This window comes from Mesoplodon bidens (genome assembly GCF_964165515.1).
Source record: "Mesoplodon bidens genome assembly, chromosome: 18".
Classification (NCBI taxonomy): domain Eukaryota; kingdom Metazoa; phylum Chordata; class Mammalia; order Artiodactyla; family Ziphiidae; genus Mesoplodon; species Mesoplodon bidens.
Window position 1 is genome coordinate 35,026,649 of NC_138175.1, and position 15,469 is coordinate 35,042,117.

At 54.7% G+C, this 15,469-nt stretch overlaps 1 protein-coding gene across 1 annotated transcript in view; it reads left to right on the forward strand.

Moving 5' to 3' along the window:
• Positions 1–5,447: 5,447 nt before the first annotated feature.
• Positions 5,448–15,469, forward strand: part of ZNF423 (zinc finger protein 423) — a 336,656-nt gene continuing 326,634 nt past the window's right edge. The window contains exon 1 of the mRNA XM_081217128.1: positions 5,448–5,540. Coding sequence (XP_081073254.1) covers positions 5,501–5,540 — 40 coding nt within the window. The 5' untranslated portion in view covers positions 5,448–5,500. The remainder of the gene's footprint in view (positions 5,541–15,469) is intronic.

Below are 15,469 nucleotides of genomic sequence, written 5' to 3' on the forward strand. Positions count from 1 at the left end.
ACGCAAAAGAGCAAAAGGAAAAATCAAGTCCTCTCGAACACAGAGCCTTCTCAATAGACCTAAAGGGGCTAGAAAACTTCTAGAAAGCAGCAGCCCAGGGAAGGAGGGACTTGTCAGTGCAAGGAGGGAATTTGCAATTGTGTGATTGGCATCTCCCTCTAGAGATACTTTTGACCTTGAAGGGTGGTGAAAGGGAGAGACAGGAAGGAAGGAAGTGAAGGTCTGATAATGGCTGTCAGGCCTCGTGGCCTTGCTCCGGGACAGACCGGCAGCACTTAACTAACGTGAAATCCTCAGGACAACCCCGTGAGATGCATGTTCTCTGCATTCCCATTTTGCAGATGAGAAATTGGACTCACAGAGTCCCTTCTCGAGGTTCTCCAGTGAGGCAATGAGGGAGGCTGGACTGGAAGATGGATCAGATTGGCTTCTAAGCCTGGTGACCTCCTTGGGCCCTTTGCTCGGAACTGTGACAACTTCCCCTCGTAATCACCCAGCTCCTTTCCACCTCAGGCCCTTTCCACACACTGTTCACCTCGCCAGGAACTCTGTTCTTTGTCCTCTTCCCCGATTCTTTCCTCCTCCTTCAGGCTCTCAGCCAGACCACCACTGTGACCCTCTGTTTTTTGGCCTCATTTACACTATACTTTTCCTTCTCAGGATTGTTCAAAACGGTAATTAAATAATTATTTATGTGGCCATTTATTAAAAGTCAGCCTCCCCACCAGAGAACAAGCCCCAGCAGGGAGGGACTGTGGTCCTTCTTGTTCATTGTCTTTCCCTCAGTTTGGGCACACAGTAGGCACACAATGAATAAATGAAGGTTGAATAAACAAATAACAAAGGAATGAACTTATTTCCTGGGGGGAAATTGGGAGTTCATCTTCCCTCCCTGAAATGACTGTTTCTTATAGGCTGATGCAAATTTCCCCAGTGGAGAGTGTGACTCTCAAGTTATTAAAACGGTAAACAAAGATCACAAATTCCAAATTGTATATATTCAAGTGTCATTTAAAGTAAGTGTGTGTGTGCACGTGCCGGGGGAGAAGACGGTCATTTGGTCACTTCCTGAAAAGCACCTCTTGAACAACTCTCGAGACTTTCTGGGGATACTAGTTTAGAGGTCACAAAAGGAACCCTATGTCACTTTACTTCATTGTCCTACCTTGTCAGCTGCCACCTACAGCCCCTTCTGCGTTCACCGGACTGCTCTGGATGACGCCTGCTTCTTTTTGAAACTCAGAGGAACCTCACTTGCTGTGTGTCTGGGGATATACATCATTAGAAGCAAGCAGAATTGGATGGGAAAAGGCAACACCTTAGGTGAGAGGTGCCCTGTTCTCCAGTGAAGTTGTGACTCGAAAGGAAGATGCCCATTTATGTGAGCAAGGTCTTATGTGCTTTCAAAAATTACATTAACTTGTAATTTCTCTTGCATTTATGATGGTGGCTCCCTACAGTTTACAAAGGGTTTTTCCCAGCCTCTCCTCTGGGTAGGGGAGGAGCAGCTGTCCCCTTTGCAGATGAGGAAGAAGAGGCCACCGGGGGACTTTCTCATAGTGGGAGGGACCCAGACTCTTGGATCCCCTGCCGGAAGTAGGCAGGTGGGATACAAAGCGTCACCTGAAAATGTCCTTTTTCTGGTCTCAGGTCGCCAGGCTGGTGAGAAGCAAAGCCCACGCGGCAGGCAGCTTAGCCCTGCCCTCACCCAGTGCCCCTTGAGACCCTTTCAGTAGGAGCTACCGGATTTTTGCTGCTCTGGAATTTTCCTTAAAACAGCATATTTCTGGAAGGAGTTAAAAATGAAACAAGCTTCTGAGAAAGCTGGCCGGGCCGAGGCAGGGACGAGGTCGAGCTCCCTCCGCACCCTGACTGCCACAGAACTGGGAGACGGCAGCCAGGTCTTTGGGGGGGGGGGGCGTCGGGACGCGAACGTGTACGACGGCGACACTCGGGACGGGGTCCAAAAAACTTTGTGCCCTTCTCCAGGACCCCCAGCCCTTGTGGATTAGTTCCCTTGTGGATAGACTATCGCCTGCCCCCCATCCTGTTACCCCCTCCTCTGGCCTCTGGGCCTTCCGCAGTTCCCAAGGGTGGAAAAGGGGCAGCGCTGCGGGTCTCCAACCAGCCCTCCGGCCCGGCGACCCCTCCTATCCTCCAGCCACCCCTTCCCCACCGTGCTCCTTTTGTCCGCCCCCTCTCTCTCCCGGCTCCCGGCTGGGCCCGATCCGCAGTCTCCAGCCCCCCAGAGAGCCTGGGAGGGCGAGCCGGGGGCTGTTCTCCGCCCCCTCCCCCTAGGAGAGGCAGCCCGCGGCGGGGGCACCCCGGAGCCGAGGCCAATCGCCCCCCTCCCCCAACGTGTGCCATCTGCCGCCTGTCAGCCTCTCTCCGCGGGCCGCGATCCCAGGCGCCGGCGGGGGTGGGGAGCTGCTGATTCGGCCCCTCCTTCCTGGCTCCTTCCCAGGTGCCTTGCGGCCTCTGCCCTCGCTTTGGCCCTTGGCACCCCTTCTCATCCTTACCCCGGCTATCCCTGAGCTGCGGGAGGCGGCTCCCATTTCCCTCCGGGAAGGCCGAGACGTTGGATCCTCTCGGACGCGGGAGCTGGGGAGGGCGGTGACCCGGGGGGTGGCAGCCCTAATGGGGGGGAGGAGGCGGCTCTCAGGGCCCGAGTCCCAGTTAGAGGACGTCTCTGTCCTAGTCCTGGCTCCTCTAGGGATCCTCGCTCTTGGTCTCCAGGTGGCAGGGTGTGTGCTTCGGCGGCGTCGCGTTTCGCTGGTCGCCCGACTCTACTTCGGAGACGGCCTTGAGAGCGCTAGCTTGGTCTTCTCCCTGGACCCTGCCTCAAGGCCTATCCCTGCTCCCCAGCCGCGGCGGCGGGGGGCGGGGGCGGAGATGGCATCTACCTCTGCTATCAGCCCAGCACGGGGTCGGAACTTGGAGGCCCAGAGAGGCGAACAGGGCCGAGTGGGACCGCGAAGCTAGCCGAGGGGGGCGCGGGCCGGGCTGGCGGGCGGGCTGGGAAACGGCGGGGCGCAGGCGTCCTGCTTGGGGCGGGCGCCGTTGCCCGGCCGGCCCCGGCGCGGCTCTCGGCGGGCAGCAGGTTTCTCCGTGAAAGGTTGCCCTGGGTAACTCGTCTCCGAGGGGACACAGCCCTCCCCTCTCCAAGTGGCAACTTATCGATCCGTGAGATTGATAACCCTCAGCGCCGCGCCGCGCACCCGCTCCGCTCTCCCAGCTCTGGGTCTAGCCGGCCCAAGGTGGCGCCACTTGCCCAGGGAAGGGCGGGGTGGGCGGGCGATGTCGGGTCCCTTTCCCCACTCTGGGCCTGGCCTCCTGCAGCTGGTGGGGGATGGGGAGGCAAAGGAACTGTTTAGGGGAGCCGCCTGGGGAAGAGTTTTCCTAAGTCTGAGCCCTTCGCCTGCCGGCTCCGAGACCCAAGCCTCAACTGGTTCAAGCGCTGCAAGGACCCGAGGCGCCCCCTGGTGGCTGGGGCAAAACTTTGTGTCAAGTAGGAGCTGGTCTATATGTCAGTCGTGGGGGGGAGGCGGTGCTACTGCAATATTTGGGGGCTAGGGTGTTTCTTTTATAGTCTTAGCTAAGAAGTTTGCAACCAGGCGCGGGAACCCCACAGATTCAGGTGTTGGGGGCGAACAGATTTAGCCCAGCCGTGGAAGAGTTTCTGGATGTGGGGCAGGAATGGTCTTCAAACACGGACCGCTGGGCAGAATCCGAGAGGGAAAACCCAGGTTCAGGGATATGCATATGTGTGGGGCATAATTTGCGGAGGTGGCAGTGCCCGGGCAATTCACCGCAGTTTGTCCCCCTCCCCCCAATCCCCTCACTTTTTGCAGTTTGTGATGCAAATGTACCTTGGCGAGTTTGACAGTACGCGTGGGCCCTGTGTCTATTCCCTCCTCCCGTCCCCGGGGCCGTCAGCGCCGGAATCGGGGCCCCGCGTGCGGGTGCGGTGCCCGCGCCCGCGCCGTGCCTGCCGCCGCGGTCCGGGTTTTGCGGGCGGCCGGAGCTGTATTTCCAGCGCTGTCCATCGCTCGGTGCTGTTGGCCCTCTCTCCGTCTGATCCGAGCCGGAGCAGTGCGGGGCGCCCCACGGGATCAGAGCGCTCCCCCGCCGGGACTCCGCTCCTCACATCCTCCTGCTGGGACCCGGCTACATTTCCAGCCAAGCCTGGCTTTATTATGTGTCTCTGCAGTGCAGCCCCAGCAGCCGGATCGGGAGGAGGAGAGCCAGCGACCACAAAGAAGACAGGAGCGCAAGGGAGGCTGGCGGGCGGGCCGGCGCCGGCTGGAGCGCGGAGGAGCCGGGGCGCAGCCGCCGCCGCCGCTGCCCGGGAGGACGGGAGCCCGGCCGCCGCCTGCTCGTCCTCCTCCTCCGCCGCCGCGGCCGCTGCCTCCCCCCTCTCCGAGCCCCTGGCCCATGGAGGCAGCTAGCGGGGCCGGCGAATTGGCACCGGCCTGGGGATCCGCTGAGCGCTGCGCGCTGAGCACCGTAGCCCGAGGGCAGGCAGCGGCGGCCCGGCGCACGGGCTGAGCGATGCCCGGGGCACGGGCGCGCCTGCCCGCCGCCGCCTGAGCGCCCCCGCGCGCCCCTTCCTCCTCCGGGGGGCCGGCGCCGGACCGAGCCGAGAGCCAGAGAAGGGGGCGTGAGCCAGGGGCCCCGAGCTGCGGCTTCCGAGCAGCTGCGGCCGTTTCGAGCCCCCCAAGTAGGCTGAGTTGAGGGATACCCTTCCCCATCCATCATAATTTCCAAACCAAGCGTTTGGGCATTTAAAAACCATTAATATTTATTATTATTTTTTGTGCGGCAGGGGGTAATTTGAAGGCTTTTTCTTTTTCCCGAGGGGTGCTGAGCTTCCGCGCTCCCGACCGCCTCCCGGTCTCCTCCCCCCCGAGACCCCCTCGACTCCAGCCCCGTCCCCCCTCCTCAGATGGGTTCATTGTGAGCTCCGCACCGGGTTGCGTAGCCGGACGCCTGCAAACTTTGCACAAAAATCCGGCAAGGGGCGGAGGAGGAGAAGGAGGAGGAGGGTGAGGGTGGCGGTGGGGTGGGGGAGGGAGGGAGGGAGGGGGCCGCAGGGGCCGGGGGCCGGCGGGGGGTGGGGAGGAGGAGGGGGGCGGCTTTTTTTTTTTTTTTTTTTTTTTTTGCATAACTCGGCTCGGCCGAGTGGCCTCCGGACTCCCCGCGCCGCTGGGACCGCTGCTGGGACCGAGAGCCCCCGGCTGCCGCATTGCAACAGGCAGGGCCCCGGCGCGCCCCCCGGGCCTCCCCCCGCCCCGGAGCGGCCTCGGCCGGCCCGGGCCGCCCCCCCCAGGGAGGCCGCCCCGGACCTGCGATCCGCTCCCCACAGCTGCCGACCCGGCTGCAAAAAAAAAAGTTTCCGAGAGGCAGGAGGAGGAGAAGGGGGAGAAGGGTAGCCCGGAGCGGCGGGGGGCGGCGGGGGGAGCCGGCCGCGGAGGGCGACGGAGCGCCGGGAGCCCCGGACATGTCCAGGCGGAAGCAGGCGAAGCCGCGCTCGGTGAAAGGTGAGCGAGCGAGGCCCGGCGGAGGCGCGAGCGAGCGAGCGAGGAGGGAGGGAGCGAGGGAGGAGGGACCGGCGAGCGGGCGGGCGGCCTGGGACCCGAGCGAGCGAGCGGAGAGGAGGAGGAGGAGGCGGAGGAGGCGGAGGCGGAGGAGGAGGAAGAGGAGGGGGAGGAGGAAGCCGCGAGCCGGAGGCGGAGGCAGTGGATGTGGAGGGGGGCATACCGCGGACACCCTACCCGCCCGGACCCTCTCCGGGCCCGGCGCCGCCGCCCGTGGGGGACCCGGGCCTGGGGGCGCCGCTGAGGGGCCCTCGCTGCTCCCTCTTTGCGGGCCCCGGGCCCACGTGGCCAATCAAGGGGTGCGGGCCCGACTTGGCGGGGATTGCGAATCTCGGCGGCGGCGGCGGCGGGCGGGCGGCGGGAGGAAGGAAGAGGCGGTGAGGATGGGCGCCCAGGAGGCCGGTAGCTCCGAGGCCGCTCTCGCTGGGCCCCGGGCCTTGCGCCTTTCTTCGGTCCACGCCTTGTCGCCCCGGGAAGCCGAGGGCGGCGGGCGTTGCTTGCGCGCGCGCCCCGGGCCCCGGCCCTGGCCGCCGGGCGCCCCCTCCCCGCCCCCTGCCCAGGCCGCCCTCCCGGCACGGGCCCCCACACTTCCTGCCTCCTCCACCGAGGCCAACCGGGCCGGGAGCCTCCGTCAGGAGTTCATTGTCTGCGCAGCGCCGGCGGGACGCCGGTCCCCAGGGGAGCGCAGCGGCTGCCTTGCGCGCCCCTCCGCGGAGAGCTCCCGCGATCCGACCCCGGGCACCCACACCGTCGTCACCTAGGCCGGCTTCCCGTTTTGGGTCCCCGGAGTGCACACGTTTGTGAGGACACACAGCCCCACATCCCCCTCTTCTTGTCCTTGTCTCGCATTCTATTTCTACCGAGCGCCCGCGGGCCGAGCGGGCCCCTGGAGAGCAGAGGCCCCGGGGAGATGCCGCATGAAGGCAACTGAGCCCCTCCCCTGTCCTCTCCCCACGCGCTGCCCTCTCCTGGCTTCGTTTGCTGCTTTGTCCCCGTTCCAGTCTCCCCCGGGTGGGTGCCCGGCCTCCCCCGCCCCCCATGCTGGGAGGTGACAGAGGAGGGACAGGATGAGAGCCGCTACGTCTCTGGAGCCAAAAGTCCCGAGGCCCTTGTCCTCTCCCAATTCCCTTGATGACCTCTGGCCCGAGCCCAGTTCTGCTCTGAAAAGTTCATTTCCTGGAGGCCTGCGCGGGAAGGCGCAGGGGCCCCTGCTCCCTTCCTGCCAGCCTTGCTCCTGGCTGGAACGGCTGGGACTGCATCTGGCAAGGAGGGTCTTGAGACACCCGCCATTGCTTTCCTTCCAAAGTCCCAGGAGATCGCGGGCACTCGGCTCAACAGAGATTCTCCCTGTCATCTTAGAAGCGGACCAACTCAGTCCAAACTCAGCAGCCCGCTTGCTCCCTTTCCTCTTTTTCCTTGAGATAAGTTGGTCTTGTTCCCCTCACCCTGGCAGGCATCCCGGTCCTGGATAGCCTGACCTATTCCACAGAACTGGAGGGTCTAGAGGGTGTTCTGGTTGAAACCAAAATGGAGACGTCAATAAGGGGACAGGAAAACGCTAGATGTTTGTCCTTTTGCTGAATAGAAGGGTTCTCGGTTTGAAATAATATTTGATTTCTTTTCTCTTTCCCTGGCTCACTGCTCACTCCTTCAAGAGCCACTTAAGGTGGCCCAGAGGAAAATGTACAATTGGAGTCTCTGGTTGGAAAAACAGTTTTATCTAACTTGGGCAGTTGATTTTGAGTTAAATCTACGTATAGAAGCAGATTTTTCATAGAGGAAGATGCTAGAGCTTACCTACCTGTAACCTGAACCCATGCCTCCATACCTCTTTATTTTAGAAGGTGAGGCACAGAAAGCAAAGGTAGAGCAATTTGCCGGGAACAGATGGGGGGGTGTTTCAGAGTTGCTGGAACCTAATTCTAAAACCACTCTGTGTATCTCTGAGAAAGACTCAAGAATCAGTCTTCAACCTTTTATGGAATGAGCTTGGACATGATTTTTAATGAATGTCTCTCTCAATGTGTATATGTACATGTATAGCAGGGAATTCAAGCTAATTGATGGGGGGAAGACAGCAAAGTGGGAACAAGACTAGTGTAGGCATTTTGAGAAGCGTTGTAGATATCAACCACACAGCGCCTTTCGGCCCTTGGAGCGTGATATCCTCTGTTTCTTCTCGCTATTCTTTGCATTTTCCAAAAGCAGCTCCAGACCTTGTTTCTCACCATTTTGCCATTTATTCAGTTTACTGGGGTGAACAGGGTGGAGATGCCGCCACTTATGGGGGAGGAATTAAGGGAGAAGATAATTTGAATAGATAAGAGTTACAGCAGGTGATGGATTTATTGCTTTTCAAGAACTGCCTCCCTCCCCCGCCCCTTCTCAAGCAATATTCAAAAGTGTGTGCTTGAGTGTGGACAGCTCCGTATCAAGTGTTTAAAATGACAAGGTCTTCACCTTTAAAGATGCTTCTTAAGGAACAGTGGTACCTTTTAAGTTTTATTTTGCCTCCACTGCTGTGTGTCAGGGCTAACGTAGAGGCATTGTGGACTTCCCCACTCCACACATTATATGCTGTGAAAGTTGCTTGGCTGTATAGTTCATAATTGATCTAGCATACGTGAAAGCCCATCGCAGGAAGGAAAGACAGAAATGTAACAATTTCTAATGGGTGCTCAGAAAGTGTGATTTGCAAGCAGGGCATGACAGGTCTTAGTGGGGGCGTCTCACTTCCCACTCACAGACACAACCTCCCTTGTGGAGTGGGGTCACTTGTCCCCTCTGGATGTTTGTCTTTCTTTGGAAAACCCAGCTCCCAGGGGGGACACCCAACAAATAGAGAAGGGTGCTAGGCAGTAGGGCAGCGGGGAGAATAGCCTCGTTGGTTGTCAGAAGCCTTGTGATTAAAAAAAAAGAAAAGAACCACACACACCAAAAAAAATATCAGTGTTACAAAAGTCACATTTTCTGACCGATTTCTCCCTCCCGACACCCTCCTCTCCCTTTCTGTTTCCTGGTGGTGTGGTGTGGCTGTTGTGAGATGATTTGTTCCCTTTGATAATCTCAGCCTCATTCTCCGGGGTTGTTCCCATCACATCTCACTGATGTTATTTTGGCCGATGATATCAGGTGGTTTGTTAACCTACTCCCTTTACCCACACTGCCTCCTCAGATCCACAAAACAGCCTCTCCATTTTTATGGAAAATTAATACATCTTTTTTTCCCAGGCTCAGCTTAAAACTTTTGAATAATTGGTAATACTGTTGATTTCCTCTATCCAGCAACTGCCTGTTAATTACACTTCTTAATGTTAATTAGCACTCAGGCTCTGTGCATGGACCCGCCAACCACAACATCCCCAAACTACCCCCAGTGACTTCTCTGTGCTCCCCTCCCCTTCTCTGTCTTCCTCTCCTGCCAGCCCATAGCTCCTCCAAAGTCCATCTTATAAATTTGTTGGTCTAGGGACTTGGAAACTGTGTAGTTTGCCACTGCTTGTGTTTCCATGGAAATAATTGAGTTGTAATAAAAAGAGGCATTCTGAGGTTACAGGTTTCTTGATTCAGCCGAGACCACATACAGGTGTAAATTGTCCAGATTTGTTTGGCTAAATGTACATGATCTTGTAGGAAGGGCAAAACAAATCCTTTATAGGTTCTTTAGCTTTCTATGTGGATTGGGGCAGCTAACATTTAATCCCCCCTTCCTCAATTACGTCACCAACTCCCAGCTTTGGGCGGACCTGTCTCGCTCTAGAAAACATCCTTTATGTCTAGTAATTACTGTTTAGATTCTTCCACTTGTTTCCTTGCAAAAACTTAATAAGCAATAAGATAACTATGTGTCTTGGACAGGAGGACCCTGCTAAACGTTTAACCATAAGGTGCTGAGTGTGCATCGCACGAAAGGTGCAAAATGCTGGTGACTTTCCAGTCATGAAGTAATTGCGTAGAACCATCCTGGCACTGTTGTGGCCTGCTACAGTATGGTAACAGAGGAGGGGGAGGGGGACGGGGAGGGGGAGGGGGAGGAGGAAAGTGGAGTGCAGCATCTGATACAGCGTTCCTAGCTGGAGACTAAAAAAACTGCGGGTCTGGTTCAGTCTAATAGAAAGTTGCAATAATTGCTGTATCGGTAGCCAACTCTTAAGCTGGTGGCTGTGGAATTCTTCCCCTGATGTAGGATTTAATAGTCTGGCAATTAGATGCATTGATTTCTCTTAACTGTTCATTTGGATGTGTAAACGAAAGAAACCTGCCACGGATGGAGACGGGCCGCCCGGCTCTTGGAACAAGGCTGATTTAGGAGGTGGTGGTAGGAGAATGGATATTTCAAGGCGGTGTTGGGGCCAGTTCCCTCTTCTTTTAAAATTTCAGCCCATTTTGCAGTAAAGTGAACAGCACCGGTTTTTCAGATACTGTTTATAAATAAACAACGGTGTCCAGTTCTGTCTGAAAAGTAAAAACATCCTCTTCTGCAGATGTGTATAGAGTAACATTTCTGTCTTTGAGTGACGGGACTCAACTTGCGTATTTTCGGCAGATGGTCTGTTAGGTACCAGAGGGAAAAGTCACACGACACCTTGGCTCCGAGTTCCAGAGGGACCTCTTGCCAGAAATGGAGTTAGTTCTCTCTCCCCCTCCTAGAGGCCTGGGGTCACCTAGACCACAGCGGCTCTGTCAAGCCCTGAAGAGGTGTGGGGACATGGTATCTTGGACCCCTTGGCAGTGGCTTGGAGAGTGGGTAGGTCGCAAACGTTAGCACCTCTTAACTCGCTGCTCCTGGACCTGCAGGTTTCTGTAAGCGTCACTAACTTCTGACATGCAGGCATCTAAAACTGTCTTGATGGTGAGCAAGCAGAGGAAGGCTAGCTTTCCTCTTGGCCCTATCTTTTTTTTTTTTTTTTTAATTGGAGGTGGATGGGTGGGTTTAATTAACTCTTTGTTTGCCCGAGGTTAAAATGGACTTACCTTTCCTGGACCTTGTCCATGGTACACTGGTATTTGCAAAGAATATTATCTTCACGTCTCGAAAATGTTTGCAATAGATATCAGGGTTCCTTTCTGATCTGAGGGTCCAGGGTAATTACAACAGAATGCCTTGAAAACTGTTAGTGGGCTCCCCGTTACTGTGGGTAGCTGGGGAAAACCTTGATACACCTTGGTTGGTGGATTTGACAGTTTCTGCAAATTCCTGCATGTTAGTCGGTAATCAGAGTAGTTTTGCACCCAGAATGGACTAATGAAGCCTGGATTGGTTATATCCCGATGGAAGTGTTTGGCACCGTCAGCTCCCTCCGACTGTGGGACAGGGTAGGGTGGAGTGGAGCCGGGGAAATGCTGGTGGAAACTTCTGATACATCGCTTACCTGCCGGGGATCGGTGGCAGCAACGATTGGGGTTGTACGCTCAGTAAATAAAAACACTTTACCTCTTTCAAGGAGCGCCAGTTAGCTGATTGCTCCGTGTGGCTGTCTTTAAGGAGAACGCTGTTTTACCTATCTTCTTTTACAAAGGTTTGATTTTTAATGTCTTGTGAAAAGGATTCTCTTTGTCTTGATTGCTGTCAGGAATAAAAGCATGATGGTAATATCCCTTTGAAAGCTATTGTATTGTCAGCCCTGGCTGACAGCGGGAGGGCCTCCCAGTGTTTTAGATTAGTGCTGTGAAAACACTGACATTTTCTTTGTTACATTGCTGTTGTTCTACTTGCAAAGTCAATTACACAATGTCAGAGCTCAGTTACCAGTTGACTTTGGAACTAGCAATGTCTTTTCATTCTCTTCTTAAAGATATAATTTTCCTTTGTTGTTGTTGTTGTTGTGTTTTGTTTTCTTTTTCTCTCTCTTTTTGACCTGCTTCCCTCTGCTGACCACCCCCTCTGCCCCCTAAGAGTCAGGACGTGTTAGCTAGGCAAACACACTCTGGTTGCAATGGTGGCAAGTCAGATTCAAAGACTGCTACATCATTATCTCTGAATTCTTCTGCTCATTCACATTTCAGTGGCTTCTTATTGATACAGTGACTACAGCAGCCAAGATACATAAAACACCCATCAAATGAGATTACGGTGTTGATAATCTCTTATCAAGTGGGTTGCTCTGGATTTGGGGTCCTGAACGTTGGCAGAGTCCAGGTTTTCTTCCTTTTTTTTCCCGACCCGGGCTGAACCAAGTTCCTGGGTTGATGGTACCCCCAGCAAATAGTTCTTTGCTGCAGAAGATTTATAAGCATTCTAATCTCAGAGCCCAGGCCTGCTGAGTTTTAGACTTAGAATCCTGGATGACATCATGGTAGGGATGGAAGGGTCTCTTAAGAGGACCTTGTAGCCCATCCTTCTCCCACTGCAGACGGCCAATGCGGAATTATAAGGCTCTGCAAGGTACCTATACTGGGTGCCCTTGAACTCAGGAGTGATTTTCATTCCCGTCTTAAGTGTGTGAAATCCTGCTGCCGAAGGCCGAGGCAAGCTTGAAATGTCCAAAGCTGAAAATGGCCAGGGTGGATGTTTTTATCTGTGTCCCTCCCCCTCCCTCCCTGCCTTCTCCAGGAAGAGAAAACCAGAAATTCCTTAGTTCTCTGAACCTGGCTGCCAAAGAGGCAGCCACCTGAGAGCGGACAGAACTCGGGGCAAGGAGACTTCTGCCACTGACTCCAGATGACACGGACGCTTCAGGAAACTCCGGCCGAGGACACTAATTGTGGGCCCCCAAAGTTGTTATTACAAACTGCCAGACAAGAGCCCGTGTTCGCCAGCAATTTGTCAGGACTAATTTTGTTTTTCTCCAATAATTGAAAGTTAATGTCTTGCAGTGAAAGCACATGTTCATGTCATCCTCTGAACTGGGATATAAAATGGGGCTCTGTAGATGGGCTCACTGATTTAACAGTAAGTTCCCTCTCGCAGCTAGTGGGGGTGTTGGGCTGACGCTACCTGCGGCCGGGGTTGGGAGATGAGCGCATGGGCTGTACCAGTTGTGCTGTCTGAGGTGGGGGGAGCATTCGTTTTGGGGAGAGAGCAGGGTACATAAAAATATTTCCTGGGGCTATGAAACCTGGAGAATTCATTAATTTGAATACTCATTTGTGCAAGAGATATTTATTGAGATGATTCAAGGCTTTATGCTGGAAAAGGTGAGGGAACCTTGGTTTGGGAAGAGAGTGGATTCCTACAGGTTAGAGGATCCTTGGCGCTGGGTTCGTTACCTTCACCTGGAGTAAAGCTGGTTAAAGTTGTGGATTCCTGGGTCCAGATCCTAGAGATACTCACCCAGCTGGTCTGGGGAGGGGTTCAGAACTCTTCTTTTTTTTTTTCCCCCTTTAAAAAAATTGAGATAAGGTATACATAATGTAAAATTTACCATCTTAACCATTTTTAAGTGTCTAGTTCAGTGGCATTAAGTACGTTCGCATAGTCGTGCAACCGTCACCACTGTGAACTTTCATTTTTAGCCAACGCCCGGGTGGTGGTGGGTTGGGTGTGGTCTTAGCCCATCATCCTTGGAGGAGGCCATCCAGTTCAAGACCTCCATTTTCCAGGGAGAGGTGAGAAACAGAGGCTCCGAAGATGAAGTGACTTGGAGAGCTGGTGATGCTTTTCCTTGCTTTGGTGAGAGAGGGGAGACTGGAGTGCCCGAAGTCCGGGCAGGGCAGATTAGGGCTCCATCAGGGCTGGTGGGCTGGGGGCTGGGCAGGAGGGGTGCTTAGGAGCTGTTGAGTCATCTGGTGACCACTCTGAGGATGAGAACATTTGTTCTCTCTCCTTTGGGGGCACCGTCCCTCTGGAGACTGAGACTGGCAGGTGTGAGGTTGCCCTTTGGCCCTCACACCTGCCTGCCAGGACCCAGATAGCCTCTCTGACTTACCCAGCCCTGCACACTTCAGGCTGGTTTGTCTGTGATGGGGAAGGGGAGGGACAGCTGTTGTGAAATGGCCAGTTCGTTGCCTTGATTTCCAGTCGCAGATTGCCCACCACCTCTGGCCCGCAGGTCCGGGTGCTGCAGATGCTTATACTGTTCTCCTTGGAGGTGCCAGGTACCTTTTTCTCCCCCGTTTTTTTTTTTTTTTTTTTTTTTTCTGAAATTGAAATTTGCCCTTTCGTTACCTGGGCATAAATTATTTTTTGCAGCGTTGTCATTCCCTGTCCTGCTGTGAGGGTTATCTCTTCTGTTGATCCTAATTAAATAAAACATACTGTCCACCTAACTCCTGTTGCACTGCATTTTACCTGCCTGAGACAGAGTGATGGCCATCTGGGCTTGGTTAGGGAGCAGGGCGTGGCTGGATAAGGGAGCTGGGATGGTAGTGGCTGACACATCCTGGCTGGGTGTACCCCGTTGGCCTGGGGGCTGCAGGACCTCATGGCCACCAGCAACATACAGCATATTTCTGGTTCCTGAACCTGAGATATTGCTTTGTCCCTAGCCCCATGGGGCTGCAGGTCTGAACTTGGGGAGAGGAAAGACAATCACCAGCTCCAGGGAGTCCCCAGGGAGAGGGTGAGGGAGGAGAGCAGGCTCTCAGGGCAGGGGGATGGAAAGAGGGGGCAGGCTCCTGTCGCCTGGGATGGAGGCTGCAGAGAGCGCTGGGTTCTCTGGGGAGCCATGAGCAGAGCCTGTGTTCTCAGCGCCCGGGACACCTCTGCAGGTGCCCTGTCCCCTCAGGGAGAGAGGGACCAGCTAGGGGCCTGGCACCCAGGTTGGGAAGACTCTACTATTTTTGCCTTTGAGCTTCTCAGGATCCTGAAAATCCCATGTTGAAGAGAAACCTTGGAGGCCACTTCCTTCAGACTTCTTGGACTGTGTTTATGGCATCCTTATTCCCATCCAGCCTGGACTCACACACTTTCTGTCTCAGGGAGCTCACGACCTCTACGGCACACCTGTGCATTTTCAGTTTGAATTTCACGTGTTCTTCTTTCTGTGAAGCTGCCGTCCGCCTCCCGTAATTTAGGTGCATTTGGTTCTGGGTCTGTCTCCTGGGGCAACAGGGAGTAACTCAAATCTCCAGTCCTCAGAGCAGCCCTGTTGAGAGTTGGCAAAACTGGCCTTGCTCTGCTTGTCCAGGGGGAGGGTTTCTTTATATAGGATGCAGTCAGCCTCGTGGGCTTCCAGGACGCCACTCTCATTCGCAGATGACCTTGACTTGGGCTTCTGGGTCCTTGTGTTTAAAAAGGATTTGTTAGGTGAATGAGTAAGTGTGTAAACTGTTGAGGGAATAAATGAACGGGTGGACAAGTGAATGAGTGAATAGTGAACAAATGATGGGTTAATGATGGGATGAATTCCTAGATGAATGAGGCAATGAGTGAGTGGGTGAACTGAGAGGGAGCACAGATCATCTTCATGGGTGACGGGCTCACAGCTGACATCTCTGGTGGTCTCTCCTGCCCCCCCTTCCTCTCCCCCAGTCTCTATTCTGTTCAGGAGGTGGGACATGCTCTCTCTGGAGGACTGGGAGCCCTCATGCCCCTTGGGGTTGGGATGCTTTGCACCCATTCTCCCCTTTATCCTCAGCCAGATAGGGGCAGGGGTGTGTGTAGTACTCTCTGCTATGAGAATGTAGCTAGTGTATTGAAGCTGCCGTGCCAAACATTGTGCTGAATTGTAAAACATTGTTTTCAAGTGAAAAAAACATACTAACTTTAAATAAAACAGAACTTTTAATTGAGTAAAGTCCTTCCTCTCCCCCTTCCTGCTACAATCCCGAGGGGGCTTCAAAGTGGACATATCTGACCCAGCTTGGTGCTGGCCAGGACTCTGCAGTCCAGCCTCCATTAAGCTGCCTTCAGGACCTTCTGCATCTTTCAGGGATGGTTTGCCCTTCAATAGCAATAGGAGTGAGGATGGGTGGGAATGGGTTAACCGGCA